This window comes from Dermacentor albipictus, chromosome 1 (assembly GCF_038994185.2).
Source record: "Dermacentor albipictus isolate Rhodes 1998 colony chromosome 1, USDA_Dalb.pri_finalv2, whole genome shotgun sequence".
NCBI classification, from domain to species: Eukaryota; Metazoa; Arthropoda; class Arachnida; order Ixodida; family Ixodidae; genus Dermacentor; species Dermacentor albipictus.
This window is the reverse complement of record NC_091821.1, coordinates 249,517,437-249,532,323: the sequence shown is the minus strand read 5'-3', so window position 1 is coordinate 249,532,323 and position 14,887 is coordinate 249,517,437. Positions and strand designations below refer to the sequence as shown.

Here is a 14,887-nt window from a genome sequence, read left to right as displayed (position 1 = left end):
AAATGAGTGTCCTTAAAAGTAGATTGTTGGTCTCTTCAAGGTCATTACCATAGGCTGTCTCAGTCAGGTTAAATTTTTTCATATTTCTTAGCAATCTGGAAAAAGATTGCATTAAAAAATAATTGAGCACTTCAATGTAGCCATGATTATAAGGCAAGGGTACAGTTGGGGGAACCAAGATGAAGAACGCATACTATTATAAGGCAATATAGTGTAGAGTATGTTTGGTAAGGACAGGCTAAGGGTGTGGAAAAGACCATTTTTGTGGTTTGCAGATTTTACAAGTTCGAAGACCTATTACTCTAAAACTAAAACATTGTGCACCACCAAACATTTTTTTTTGTAGTTTTACGCTGTTAGAACTTCGGGCACAAGAAAACTTATGCCACTTACAGTGTTTCTTTTTTTTTTATTTCCTAACTGTTTTTTGTGCAAGTGCCTCTCAATTTCCCCAAAATCAGTGGCTTTGTGAGGCCGTTTTAGTGTAGGTGACAAAGCTAAAAAATGTAGACAAATCTTCAAAGAGTTTCTTGCAAATTACTGCAAAAAATGTGCAGCTACATTACATATTTATTTAATTATAAAATCCCAAGAACACCAAAATTGCAAATGTAAAAAGTGGCCAATTTTAAGGGTGTTTAGAAATAAAGTACACCTATTTTAATAAAACTCTACAGAATACTCTCGCAGGATTAATAAATCTAGTACTGCATGAACATGTTCCATTATTTTAAGCTGAAAAATTAAGGTTTTTTCTTCTCGAAATCGGCACTGTGTCTCACAAAACAAAAGTGAATTTCTTTCTACAGAGACTATTTGCCCACCTCATATAAAAGTTTTGCTCAAAACAAAAAAATAGTCAGAACCTCTAAGTCTGTCCTTATCTGAACACACCCAGTAGATGATGGATGCCTCAGACTCGGTGAAGATTGTTCTAAATACTAAATATAATAGGAAGTCCCCAGAAAAATCGGTGTGAGTTATATGCGAATTTCGCCCTAAGGTGCAGCTTCATGGCAGCGTGGTGCATTTTTCTGCTATGAAGCCGCACTTTAAGGTGAAATTTGTGCTGCTCTTAAGTCACACCTCAGAGCGAAATTTGCCTGTGAACTGCGCCCCACCTTTACATTAAGAAATCTTCAATTTTCCGTGTCAGATATATGCACAAAAATATGTTACTGCTTCATCTGCCAAGGCTTAGCTCCTATATTAGCACAACCATCTAGAATCACGATCAAGTGCCACTCTCTCGAGGCTAAGGAATCTGGGAGTAAACCTCGTTTTATGTTCGAATAAATATGGTAGTTGGTTTTCTGTCTCTTCAATATCAGTGCCGTGGACTGTCTCAGTTGTGTTTTTTTGCCACTAAGCTTGACGTACAATCCCGGAAAACGTATGCATATGCCTAAGCTGCAGGCAATGTTATTGTTCAGAGGTAGTGGGCTGTGGCCAGGAGCTTGGTTGTAAGCACTTTAATGCATGCAGACAGAAATGACTGGGTACGGGCAGAATTCGTGCTGGCTGCAATGAGGTAGCTGTTGAGCTGCCCTGTGGGCTTCAGAACTCGTACTGGCTGCTATGAAGAGGCCACTGGGCTGCCCTGCGGTCTTCACGCCTGGATTCTGCATCCTCTGCAGCCAGGATGCCGTAGTGGTATGGAAAGCCTACGGCATCCAAGTCTTCACTGGCCTCTTCTGGCCTTCCTGTTGGAGCACCGCTTTCAGCATCATCTCTGTCCTTTGCCCTTGGCATGAAAGCAGAAAAGTCAATCATTTAAACGCACTCATGCTGGGTGCAAATGATAACATTGTATACATTCATGCAGGAAACACAACGTGCATTGCAAATAAATGCCAAGCCATGCTTCAGAGCTTAAAGTAATCTGCCCACATTTGCTAGTTTAAGTCTTTAAACAGTTTGTTCATCTAAAATTACAAGAAGCTTGTCTCAATAGTTCATGACATACAGAGAAAGTGCTTGTGCAGCTGAACTTTGCCCACCACTCTCTTACAACTGACTACTGTTATTCATGGGTGCTGTGTTACCAAGCAGCAAGAAAGCTCACGTCAGCAAGTGGTTGGTGCAAACAGCAAGTTGCTCCAGGGTGTAGTCGCTGACTTTCTCCAGTGTCAGTGACCAAATTGGAGTGAGGCAAAGGCAGGCGCGAGAGCACACAATGCATGCAGCGGCCACCATGGAAGCAGGCATCTGGATGAAGCTGTAGTCTAGGAGAATAAAATCATGCTGTTATTTGTCGGTTCTTTGAACAAGAACAGAAAGTGGCCTTTGTAGAAATGGTGCCTGCAGGCTGCCTTTTAAGGCAGAATACACCACCGATAAGATTTATCTTGGGATAATTTGTCAAATAGTGTGCATGTACAGATTTATCACTGTGGCAGTAATAGTAATATGTGAAACATTGAGGGGGACTTGACAAGTTTAGAGTGTAGCTTAGCTTGTCTGAGCAAGTTCACCTCTGTCGAATACTGTGCGGGGGTTGGAGGTGCCACTGATACTTTGTTAGTACTGCCAGTATGAAGCATCTGCATATGCACATTTGTATTATGTTCATTGTGGGACATCCCTATTAAATAAACATAGATGAAAATAGTACTTGTCCCTGTCTGCCTCTCATTTTTTATGCTATCTTTTAGCATGTGCCAACTAATAAGATTATCAGCAAGTCCTCCTCATCAGCACCTGCAGACTTGTTGTTCAGCTGTGCTCCTGGAAGGCATGGTGTTCTTGTATTGTATAGAAACGAATTTTAGCTAATGGCATAGCAGTGCAAAAATTCAACTGACATTGTTGTGCAGGCCATTTAAGAAGCTTGCAGCATATGTGGACATTTGTGTACAGTATAACAAACAGTCCATGTTACAAGCCACATTTAAAACCCTGGTGAGGACATGCTTTGTGCCAGTATCAGGAGTGCCCATCCACGTGGTCCTTTACACAGCTTCTGGGATAGGCCTGTCTCAAAACACGCTGTCTTGAATTTTGCACTCGTTTGAGTGAGCTACACAAGGCTAATCCATTAAAAAGATTAGCACCAGTGACCAACAGCTTCAGAGCAGTAAAATCACATGTGGCACAGCAGTTCACAAACATGCCAGTAGCATACCTGCCAACTTGCGCACTTCAAAATTAATCAAAATCCCACATACATTACATCAGAAGAAGGGACGGGGGGTGCAATATCGCACATTTCTTAAAGTTTGCCTTCAGCACACACCTTTTATGGGATACATACATAGCTTTATTAAACATTAATCTTTTCATACAGCACACAAGCAGCAGCAATCAGAAAGTGGCAAGCAACACATTGTTCTTAGGTCACAGTGACTTTTTCAGTGATGTTACAGCGGCCGATTTCACCTGCTTCGGAAGCTTGTCTGAATGAACTTGCTCGAAGCAGGTACTGCTTTGAGGTCTTTTCACGAACAAGACTTCATAGAGTGTGGTCGGAGACTGAGGAACAATATGTTTTTGCAAGCAGAATTTTTTTCACAAATGTAGACCAAACACTCGTAAAATCGTAAAACAAGGGCAAATTTGTAAACTTTACAGAAAATTAAGGAGACAGGCATGCAGTAGTAAGAGTAAAGGGCTGTTTCTACAGTTTGGCCACAGGGTAGCTGTACAAACAGCTAACATTTGCGAGAACAAAGCACTGCCTCAAGCCTTGCCTGTTGCCCTCAGGATAAGGCCACTCTACAAAGGATAGGTAATTCTTTCCTGATAGCAACTGTCCTAGAAACTATCGTATGATTGAAGGTAGTTGAAGGTAAATTAAAGACTGAAGTGTGATAATGTTCATGCCATTCATATTTTTGTGAATTACATCACCACATGTCACTTCTCCACTTGTGATAATAGTTTCTCATGCATGTTCAGGTTAGCTGGTATCGCATAATTAAACTGTCCAGCACATAGTGAATGCATTCCATGTATTGAGCCTTTTCTAAAACCACTGACGGCATCGGTCACTGGTCAATCCAAGTGATCGTCAGCAAGGCATCGTCGGTGAAATTATTTATACAGTGCAGTGCCAGAATAAATGTGTTAACATTTTAGGCACTAGCAGACTAGGTTCACTCCACTTTTAATTTCAGTGACTGAAAAACACTGAAGGCAAACTCTAAGTTAAGAACTTATGGGTACCTTTTGAAACTATGTGCATGGGCTCAGTGATAAAAGTCTTAGCAGCAGAGTAAATTATAGGTGGGCTTCTGTTCTGAATGTTTCACTCAAATTGACGATGCAACAGTGCAGCATCAGATTTTGTGGCATATTTGCAGATTTGAATCCTATCTAAAAAAAAAAAGAAAAAGTCTACAAAGATAGCTAAATTGACTTTTAGATTATTTTTATATGCTGTGTACTAAGTGATGAATAGCTAGCCTCAAACAGATTTTTGTCGAAGTCTGTGACACAGCAGCTGCCTAAGGAATTCAAGCTGGGTGCATTTTCTCAGCATCCACTGTTGCATCACCGTCTGGCACATTAAATATCAGCTGTCACCTAAAGTCGTCCAAGCCATGTGTTTTTAGTTATGCAGGCATTTGCAGGCAGTTTTTGTGTGCATGTATATGTGTGCCTCTGCATGATGCACATGACTGTAGTGTGTTAGCAGATGAATTACAACACAGTTTTACGTACTTATTTAGCCAGCAAACAGCTTAAAGAGGCTTTCACATTATGTACACTTCAAACAACATAAAAGGTTCACATTAAGATGGAGACTAAGTGATCAACAGGGGCCAAACCACAATTGCCTCAGTCTTGAGCTAATTCACACTTCGTTTTATCTGATGAAGTCCCCCTCGTCAAAAAGTCGACACAAGGCTTTGTTCGTTTGCCCGCTGTTGATCACTGTGTAGTGCACGCTTGTTAGCAGCATAAAATTTACTTACCCTTGAGAGATGCTTCAAGAAAGTAGTTAAGGTAATGCCTCATAGAAATACGAAGAGCTTCCACCTCTTCTGACATTCTAGCATGAAATGGTACATCTGTGGGAAATATTGCAAAGACTGCAAAGTAGTCCAAGAAGTGGGCCACTGTCGGATGATGCACCTCCCACTGAAAGAAATCCAGCACGGCCCGCTCGACTTGTCCAATGTCCCTTGGGCTGTAGGTATTTCCCATTAGCTTGCTGATCTCACTGATGTGAGGATTGCGACAGTCCTTTTCTTCGGCTTTGGCTGGAAAGACATGACATCATTGGCAGCATTATGTTGTTATTTTAAGTATTGCATTGTGTTCTATTTTTTATCTCTATACCTACCGACTTAATGATATTCTTCAATTTTACCACATTTTAGCTTATTGTTTTCATGCTATCAGTACAGTGTGGCACACTTATATAATCTTATGTTATAGAAGCTGCTAAAAGGTGCCACATAAGCTAGTAAACATTCTAATACAATAAGGCACCTATGTACCAAACTTTCTAATTTTACTACAATCAAGCAAGCTAATTTGAGTTTTAAGAAGTTAAATGTGAAACGGTAGTAAAAGCTGTCGACATGTTGAATACAGTTACAATGTTACAGAGGCTTTTTAAATTATGGTCAACTCTTGATAGTTCAAGCCTAGATGATTCACACTAGACAGATTTTGGTTGGCTGGCTAAATTCTGGAAGCATTCCGGATCTATTCACTCGGAAATATTTTTGCTTTATCCATCTTTGTGCTTATGAAACAGCTTCCACCATAATATGCAGCTAACAGACATCTGAGGAGCATTTATTAACAAAACTGTTGTTATACTTGACATTTAAGCATAACTAACACTACAAGAATGCATATCAAAATTGTAGCTCTTCTGGCATAATCATGAGAAGCCATCTCCACTTATAGTTTGGCAGCTGGAAAAAAAAGCTTCCAAGCCTGAGAAGGTGCTTCATGTGTATGCATATTTAGGTTTCTTATCACTAAACAAAAATATGCAGCTCTGAGAAGTTTGAATTGATGTGCATTGATTGTATTTAAAAATTAGGTGCTGCCTATCTGCTTTAAAGGTTGTCATATGAGAGAGGCTCTCCTAACTGCCATTCTACTCTCGTGCAACTAGCAGATGTACTAATGGCGTTACTGCTTTTCGAGGCCCCTTTTCCCCACACCCAATTTTAAAAAAAATTAACTGCATTTCAGGTGTTTTCGTGTCACAGAACAGTAAAAGATCGATCTTGCAGTGAGCTTCTTTACACCACCACTGCCTCAAAGGATGCCAGCAGTAGTAGTCTTTAGCAGAGTGAAAAGCAACTACTGTTCGATGCCCTAGTTTTTTTGTTTTTTTTAATGCTTGAATTCTCTCCCCCCATTTTTTTTTCCTTAACATGACCAATTGGTTTAAAAGAGTACCAACACATTTTAGACAGGATAGAAACTACCACATACTCCTTACACGCTAAAGGACAACGCTTATCAAGTACGAAGAGTGGGAAACACTTTTATATTTTAAATTAATACTAAAGATGATCTCGAGGTTCGAGACCAGATACCATCAACATTATTGTGATGTCTGACATGAAGCAAAATTTGCAGACGTTGTGTAGCAATAAGGCTAGGTATGGTGATGCCCATAAAAGAAGTAAACAAGAGTACTGTGCATGTTACTTTTCAATGTACTGGCATGTGGCAGTCACAGCATTGGCAGGAATGGATGGAGTGAGGCAATGTATCGTAATCCATACACCTCCCAATTACTGAAACAGAAACTGGTTTGTAGAAACAATTGTCATAGTAAATTGTTTATGGTGCTGTGATGACTGACATTTTTTTTTTTACACCAAAGCTGTGTATGGCTAGGGTTCTGTGCATCTTTCGTGTGCGTCAACAAAAACTATCATCATCAATGGCTCATACCCCCTGTAAGCAATAAAAAAATGCAATGGCTCATAAGCTCGCAATGCAGAGGCTACAAGCGCCCAGCAAAGTGAAGCGAACAGGGTTTACATTCTTTCAAATCACACGTACAACATACTGAACAGCATGTCGAAAACCTTTATCATCAATGGCTCATACCCCCGTAAGCAATGGATAGCCCTGAGCAGCGCATTTCCTTTGTGTTCTGCAGTTGCTATGGGAAGGCCACATATAGTTAGACATAAATCTTGACCCGTTCCACTCTGTTACAACTTGCTAGTGTGCGAGCAGCCTCGGCCATGTCTACGCACGCACTGCCCTCTTTTAGTCCGCGCTCCAATCACGTTCGTGGCTAGTTTCCTCCAGCTCCACTGTGATCAACATTGGAGACTTCAATGTGGACATTTCAAAACCAGACAAAGACAAGAAATGGTTCACTCAGTTTTTGCTAGAAAAGTTTGGTTTTAAGTGCCACAATTCAAGTCACTCGACTATTCACAAATGGTCGTGTATAGATTTAACTTCAACCAAGATTCTGTCTAAGGTTGTAACCGAGCTAGTCAGGGTATGTCACAGTAATCACAAAGCTATCCTCACTACCGTTACGAAATGATGAAAACAAATACATTTACCCTTGTCTAACACTGTGTGATGTCCTATACAGCTTAGCTGGTCATCTACCTTCACAGAGTGGAATGGTTCCTGATGTTTTTTTGGGTGGGGGGGGGGGTTATATGGTGTAGACCTTCATTTAATGCAAGAGCATGACAAGTCAAAAATGTGTCGGTACTCCTTTAATCCTTGATATGAATGGGCAGGAAGGTGAGGATAACTATTTCACTCTAGGATCAGAGTGGAGGGGTCAGACTGGCAAAATACACACTGAAACTTGCATTGGCATTCTATTCAAGGCTGCCTTGAGGCCATGTACTGCAGGAAAGCAGCAAAGACTACATGCATCATGGCACTGGCAGGAAAGCTGCACATGAAAGCTGAATATAACAAGATTAGCTTATCATTCTTTTATGCACCATTTTCCTGAAACATGTACCTGCTGTTTTCCTGTCACTAAGCACTTACACATACATACATAGCACAAGCTAGCCTGTGCTCCACACCAACATATTCCGAAACGTTAATTTGTTTAAGCCAAGTAATAACAGAAGAGACCACAATTGCAGAAGCAAGAGTATTTGTTTTAGGCACCCGACAGTTATGTCAGAAATATAAGAACAAACCAGGTGGTCCCACAACTATTTTTGCTCATGTTGAAATCTTTAATGTAGGAATCACATCTTCTGGCAGGAATGAAGCTTACTTTTTCACATGATGTATTTTTCTTGTGAAGATCGTGGTAGTACAGCAATTATAAATCTTGTCACTGACCAATAAACAATAAAATAGATGTTTCTTCACCTCATCTATGCGAAGTCACTTCATCACATATTGAAGAGTACATGAACTGTTTTAGCAATGGCCATTTTTCTTTTCTGTTTTGTGAGCACGGTTCTTGTATGCGCATCGAGATGTGAATTCCATCATTTGTTGGTCAGTGACAAGATTTATAATTGCTGTACTGTGACTTTACCTGACCAGACAGTTCTTGGGCAAACCCCTGACTTTACAGAGAAACATGATATATCACTGGAGGTGGGGACATGTGTCTCAACTCATTTCACAATGTTTTAAATCTCATGCAAGGTTAACAAATTGTGAAAATTCTATGGCTTTTTAAGACAGAGATCAGAATATTGTGCCCTGACAAATTTATTTTCGAAACTGCAGACAAAGCATTTTATTGGCTCCCAAAACTTTAGTATTTTCTTTCTTAAAATAAACAGACTTCTTTTATGCAATATGCTTTTCTCAATTGTTCCAAACTACTAAGCAGCTTACTAGGACAATCTCAAATTTTGCCTGTTAAGTATAAATGTGCTGCTGTCTCAAAAATAAAAGAAAACAGTATCAAAAGCTGCAGATATTTTGACATTGCCACAAAAAGGCATATACATATAAAAAATGTTAAAACTGTAGATTCTAAATGGAATTCAAAAAAATCAACAATCACTACTGTTTTTGCAAGAATTTTACAATAAAACCTCTCGTGACAAGAGATTTTAAAACTGCAACAGCTTGCATTGTTTTCTTGAAGGGATCCCAAAAAGATTTTGTGCAAATGTACAGAGTCAGTAAGAGAGGTCCTTGTGATCACCAAGGGCTAAATTTAGGTGCTCTGCTTATTATGTGTGTAATTTATTATTGGACTCTAAACATATGCATGACTACAGATCTCAGCAGCACCACTCACTGTATTTTCAGCAGCCTCTCCTCATTCTATGTAGAATTGGCAGAGGCGGCAGATCACTTAGGTGAGTAATCTGATTGGGCGTTTCACACGACGTCAGTGGGAGTACTCGAAGTATGTACTTGACAGTAAGCGTATTTTTAGTAGCATATGTATACTTAGTACTTTGTGTAGCCTGCAAAAATAAATACACAACTGCTACAAATGTTCAAACAGATGGCACACTTCCACCTCAGAATGCAGATCTGCTGCAGCACTTGTCTACACATGTGCACTTCCCTGCACATGTGAGAGAAGGAGTGGAATAAAGAGTTCCTTTCAAAATACTGGCATTGTGGAAGCTTTGTGAGGCTGTACCAAGGAAGGCGAGGGGTTTAATTTTTTTGCAATTTATTTGATCATAAACAAAGAATACTCATGGGACCACAAAGTTTGTTATTCCTTGAATGTGTCTGGTAATGCTTGTTACTATCAGTAGCATCGTTGCAATCACTCTGACACTGAAATTTTCATCTGTGCAAAGAATTATGTTTTCACTATTGAATTATGCTTAGGCAGAGGCAAAATATTCTCAGTGAACAAAAGCTACTTGAAATCCATCCGTCACTTTTTTTTAAATTTTTGTTGAATTATCTGCCACTAACAAGAACTTGATTTTGGCGAGTTGGTTCATACTAACATAGGTACAGCGCAACAGTTTTTTGGGAAGGAAAAACGCTGACAAAGGATAAGTACCTACGTTAAATATCTGTCACCAACTTGTCAGCTTATGCTAATGACAATAATACAGCATCCCAAGTTCTATACATATATCTTGGCATTCCTGGCTTTCATTTCACACTGCATGGCGACTTCCGCAGAATACCGAGGCAACAGAAAATAATCACCAGCACATTTCATTATAGCTGCCATATATAAGAAAAGCTACTTAATTACATTAATCAGCAATTAACATCCTGCTAATCTACAATGAAACATACCTTTTTCATGCCTGTAACATAATAAATAAACTTTACTGCACATAGTGTGCTGAAGCCCTTGAAGCACATAGTTTTATAACATTAGAAGTGACCCTTGTAGTCCCTAAACTCTGGTGCACACACTGAACAGGAAATTGTGTTCAGTAACCTATTAGTCTAGAATATAGGCATATTTCTGGCATATACAACATTAAAGGTCAATAATGTGAGCCAATTAACTCATTTAATCTATGCAACTTTGCAAGCCCACCTATGTTACGATTTGTCACTTCATGACGATAGGGCGAGCAAGTCTAGCTACGTAACATTGCTAGGTTATACTAGTTGACATCTGTCACAACAGGTGCTAACCTGCAACTACAATACAGCCCAAAGCAAGAAGCTGTAGCTGCTCTGCGCCAACATTGTGGCTATCCATGTAGAAATCCAAAAGGTGCACAGAGAGATGCTTGACCAGGACACAGAAGTCCATGCGGCCGCAGATGTCACTGATGAAGGTCACAAGTGATCTGCGGTAGTGGAGCTGAGGGGACTGACATTTGTAGGTCATCCGTCGCCGCTCCCGCTGGCGCAAGTACACATATATTTCTGCTGTGTAGTCTGTGAGCCACCACCTTTCAACAAACGTCATTGCTGGCTCTTAGGGGCAACAGCTGGCTGAAATCTGTCGGGGAGAAGGCTGTAGAAGGAAGCAGGTATAGACTGCATGCATAGTAACTGTTAGAGACAGCATTAAGAAATGGTTTCATTTGCACCATGAAAGACTAGACTGTGTTAGCTGGAAATGTGGCTTTACTGAAAGTTTCGCCTACCACATCTAAAGATGGTACATGCATGATGTTATAGTGAAAATGAACAGAGCAAAGTCTTTTGCATTGGTTAGATTATTAGATTTTTTTGTATTGTGGAATCTGCATTTCCCACAGGCTTTCCCACTTGCAAGGCATTCAGTGAGTAACTATGCCAAAAAAGGCATAGCCAGTGGAGAAAGTCACACATGCTTCTACCATCTTTACAATTTGCTTGTTCATGCCCAGATTTCATGCAAAGGTGACTTCAATGGTAGGTTTTGTATAATAGCTTATGTGGAACAGTATTTGCCCAGTTTGTCCAAAACAATCATATACACTGTGGTTTACGACAAAACCAGAACAAAGCAGACAAATACAAGCCTATCCCTTTTACTGAACTAATCTATGTTGTGGGTTGTATTCCAAGGAAGTTAATTTTGAGATTTGCATAGCAGCTGTATTGTGGCAAAATTGGCTCAAACAATGAGCTTAGTACACTGTATTGAACATCTACTGCCTATTAAGGCTTTTAACCCATTAAAGCCCCCAAAAAATCTACCAACAAAATTTTATTGATCTTGGTGCACAATGATTTTTTCACACTGTAACTACATTGAGAGTTTTATTAATTGTGCTTTATTCTTTCAAATGGTACGATGCTGTAAATTATAAAATATGCTGGACCTGCTGGAAAAGAAGCTGCTTTGTTTTTGTCTCATTTAATTTTGTAATAACTTGGGAGTTGGTGATTGCACTGTAATGTTGTACATTCATGATAATTAAAGCTTCATTACAGGTCATGATATATAGGTAATTCTATTTATTTGAAGCTGACTGCGAAATTACCATCACTAGATCAAGCCCACCATTGAAGTGTGTTGCCTCTGTGCTGACTGGACAGGCATATTCTCTCAATTAGGTGACTCAGCATGTCCTAAATACTGGAAAACAGTGAGGCACGTGCACATTCAAGTCAAACATAAGTGACAGATTAGTGGTGCTGCAGGAGTGGATCCAGTGGTAGCATCAAGGGGGTTGGGGGTTGGGAGGGGATTGAGAGCTGACTGTGTCTTCAATTCTGTCAGTGCATAAATTTTCTGCTCACCATATATACCAAGATCCACTCATGTGTGAGAAAAAAAAAGGATTGGGGGAGGATGCAGATAATCCCTTCGCTTGAGCTATCAGTGGTTCCAAGATTATGTCCCGAGTGTATTTTTTATTGAGTACATGGCTTTTATAAGCGAGAAAAGAATGTAAACATTTGAAAGGATTGGTACTTGGCACTACCACTGTAAAGATGTGACACTCCTATTGATGTCTTACGATTTGTTATATTGATCAAGAAAGTGCACTCCCAATTAATACTTGAAGGAAGAGTCTGTTTGGACAAATGCGGCGTCATTTGCTTTTACAATAACACACTGCTGCTGGATCTCTTATGCGGCTGCATCTATACTTTCTGCGGCATTATGGCACCTTCTCTATGCGGCCCTCGGAGATTATGACCTCTGAGATTGCCAACGCATATGCAGGGTGTTTCACGTAACTTGAAAAAAGGATTTTTAAAGTGGTTAACAACAGCTGAATGAAACCAATGACATATGGTTTACCGTCATGTTGCGCTCCATCGAGTTATTTTTATATTCTGCTTAATTACTTAACTAAGATCAGTTATGCATGCAAAGTTTTTAATATTCACTTTATGGCCAAGTGCGTTTTGTATGTTACGTTGTAGATCGAGGGGATTCAGAAACAACGGATGCAGTTTTTTACAGCAACATATATGCTACGTGGTGATTTTTTAGAGCGCAGCTCTTTGGCGTCCGTTCCTGGGTTTCGCATCGTCGTCGGCGTTTTCGTCGGCCTCGTAACCAGCTCCGCCCCCCTTTCATCCCCCCAGCGCTAGCAGCGACCGACTGATACCGCTGGATGCCGCTGACGCCGCTAGAGAGTCAAGATAACGTGACTGCATGGAACACCGTCGCCGCCATGCAGAAAGAGGAGGAAAGGGTCCCCCCCCCCCCTGTTCTTGTGTGGCGGATAGGGTGCTCTTCAGTTGCCGACGCGCCGGTTATTTCACGTAGGCCCCGGCACGTCAACGAATACGTGACCACCTTCCCACGGCTAGACCTGGTTCTTAGCGCTGCGGAAGCGAGGGTATCATATTGTTTGTGTCGGCATCGGCGGCGTTGTCCCTGAAACCAACTCCGCAGCTGGGGTTGACTCACTATCGGCGTCAGCGGCATCAGTCAGTCGCTGCTATCTCTTCCCTCCTCCCTTTATCGTGTTGTCCGCTTGCTGCGCGCGCTTCTGCCCCCATCGTTTGCCGCTGGGTGTACACGCCACCCCCCTCCCCCCTCTTCCTGCGAGTCTCCGGTTGTCAAAGCGCCGGCTCGAACTTAATTCCTTTCTTCGCTCCTCCTCCAATGCAACCCCTGTGCGGTGGCAATCAGAGAGCCAGATCGGTGGCGGCGGATCTGTATATGTGCACCGCCCGAGCCGAAATTGCCGCTGCCGTTCGCCCTGTGCGGTGGCAATCAGAGAGCCAGATCGGTGGCGGCGGATCTGTATATGTGCACCGCCCGAGCCGAAATTGCCGCTGCCGTTCGCCACTGCGAAATTATCTGCCAGTTCTTTCTGAGCCATGAGCGAGACGACCGATGGAAGTCCTCCGTCTGCTGCTGCTGCTGCTGCTAAACGAGCTGCCAGAGCAGAGGCCCAGCGCCGTCGCCGTCAGAATCCAGAGGTGCGTGCCGCCGAAGCAGAAGCTTACCGTCGCCGCCGTCGAGATGATCCAGGAGTACGCGTCGCCGAAGCAGAGGCTAAGCGCTGCCGCCGAGAAGACCCTGCCGTTCGCGCCGCCGAAGCGGAGGCTCATCGCCGCCGTCGAGAGCAACCAGCAGTAAGCGAGGCTGAAGCAGAAGCTCATCGCCGCCGCCGAGAAGACCCTGCAGTTCGCGCCGCCGAAGCGGAGGCTCATCGCCGCCGTCGAGAGCAACCAGCAGTAAGCGAGGCTGAAGCAGAAGCTCATCGCCGTCGCAGAGAAGACTCTACCGTTCGCGCGGCCGAGGCCGAGGCCAAACGCAAACAAAGGCTCGCATTTGCTGCGCTCAAATTTCGCATTAGGAAGTAACGTAATCGTCGGTAATTTTTTTTCGGCCTTTAAAGGGACACTAAAGCGAAACAATAAATCAGTTTAGACTAATGAAGCATTGTTTGAGAACCCTGCAGGCAGTTATTTCAAAAAAATAGTTTGATTATTAGATGAGAAAATGAAGGTTCAAGTATCAGTATTTGAATTTCGCGCCAAAACCCCAGCGCCGGCACGTCAGCGTGACGTCAGGGATTCCAAAGTATGTTTTCGCATTTGGGCCGCGTTGGCTGAATAAAGGTTCCCGAAACATGCCATGTTTAATATTTAGTTCCTTTAGAACACGATGTAGTCAATCTGTACCGCTATATATATTTAGTAAGCCCTAGAAGATGCCATCAAAATCCAAGACGTCACAGCCCCCCTGCAGGTGCGGGAACTTAAGTAGGCGTCGCTACCCGTATCTCGTTCTTGCGCTTTTTCTGGCTTACCAAACGTCTTATCGTTGTAAGAGTGTTGTTTTTGGTGTTGTAGAACGGTAATTTACTGATGCAGAAGAAATCATTTTTACCCGCCGTGGTTGCTCAGTGGCTATATATATATATATATATAGTGTTGGTCTGCTGAGCACGAGGTCGCGGCATGGAATCCCGGCCACGGTGGCCGCATTTCGATGGGGGCGAAATGCGAAAACACCCGTGTACTTATATTTAGGTGCACGCTAAAGAACCCCAGGTGGTCGAAATTTCCGGAGTCCTCCACTACGGCGTGCCTCATAATAAGGAAGTGGTTTTGGCACGTAAAACCTCATAATTTTTTTTTTTTGGAAATCACTTATTTTCACTTT

The 14,887-nt window shown here is 41.9% G+C and overlaps 1 protein-coding gene across 4 annotated transcripts in view; it reads right to left on the bottom strand.

Annotated features, from left to right (window-relative positions):
• Positions 1-1,457: 1,457 nt before the first annotated feature.
• The window catches only part of CycJ (Cyclin J), a 30,306-nt gene continuing 16,876 nt past the window's right edge, over positions 1,458-14,887 (bottom strand). For all 4 annotated transcript variants that reach the window (XM_065430227.2, XM_065430220.2, XM_065430232.1 and 1 more), the window contains 4 exons: positions 10,507-10,834; positions 4,917-5,204; positions 2,066-2,225; positions 1,458-1,744 (listed from right to left, as the gene is read on the bottom strand). In XM_065430227.2, the coding sequence (XP_065286299.1) occupies positions 1,558-1,744; positions 2,066-2,225; positions 4,917-5,204; positions 10,507-10,786 (915 nt within the window). In that variant the 5' untranslated portion in view covers positions 10,787-10,834 and the 3' untranslated portion in view covers positions 1,458-1,557. The remainder of the gene's footprint in view (positions 1,745-2,065; positions 2,226-4,916; positions 5,205-10,506; positions 10,835-14,887) is intronic.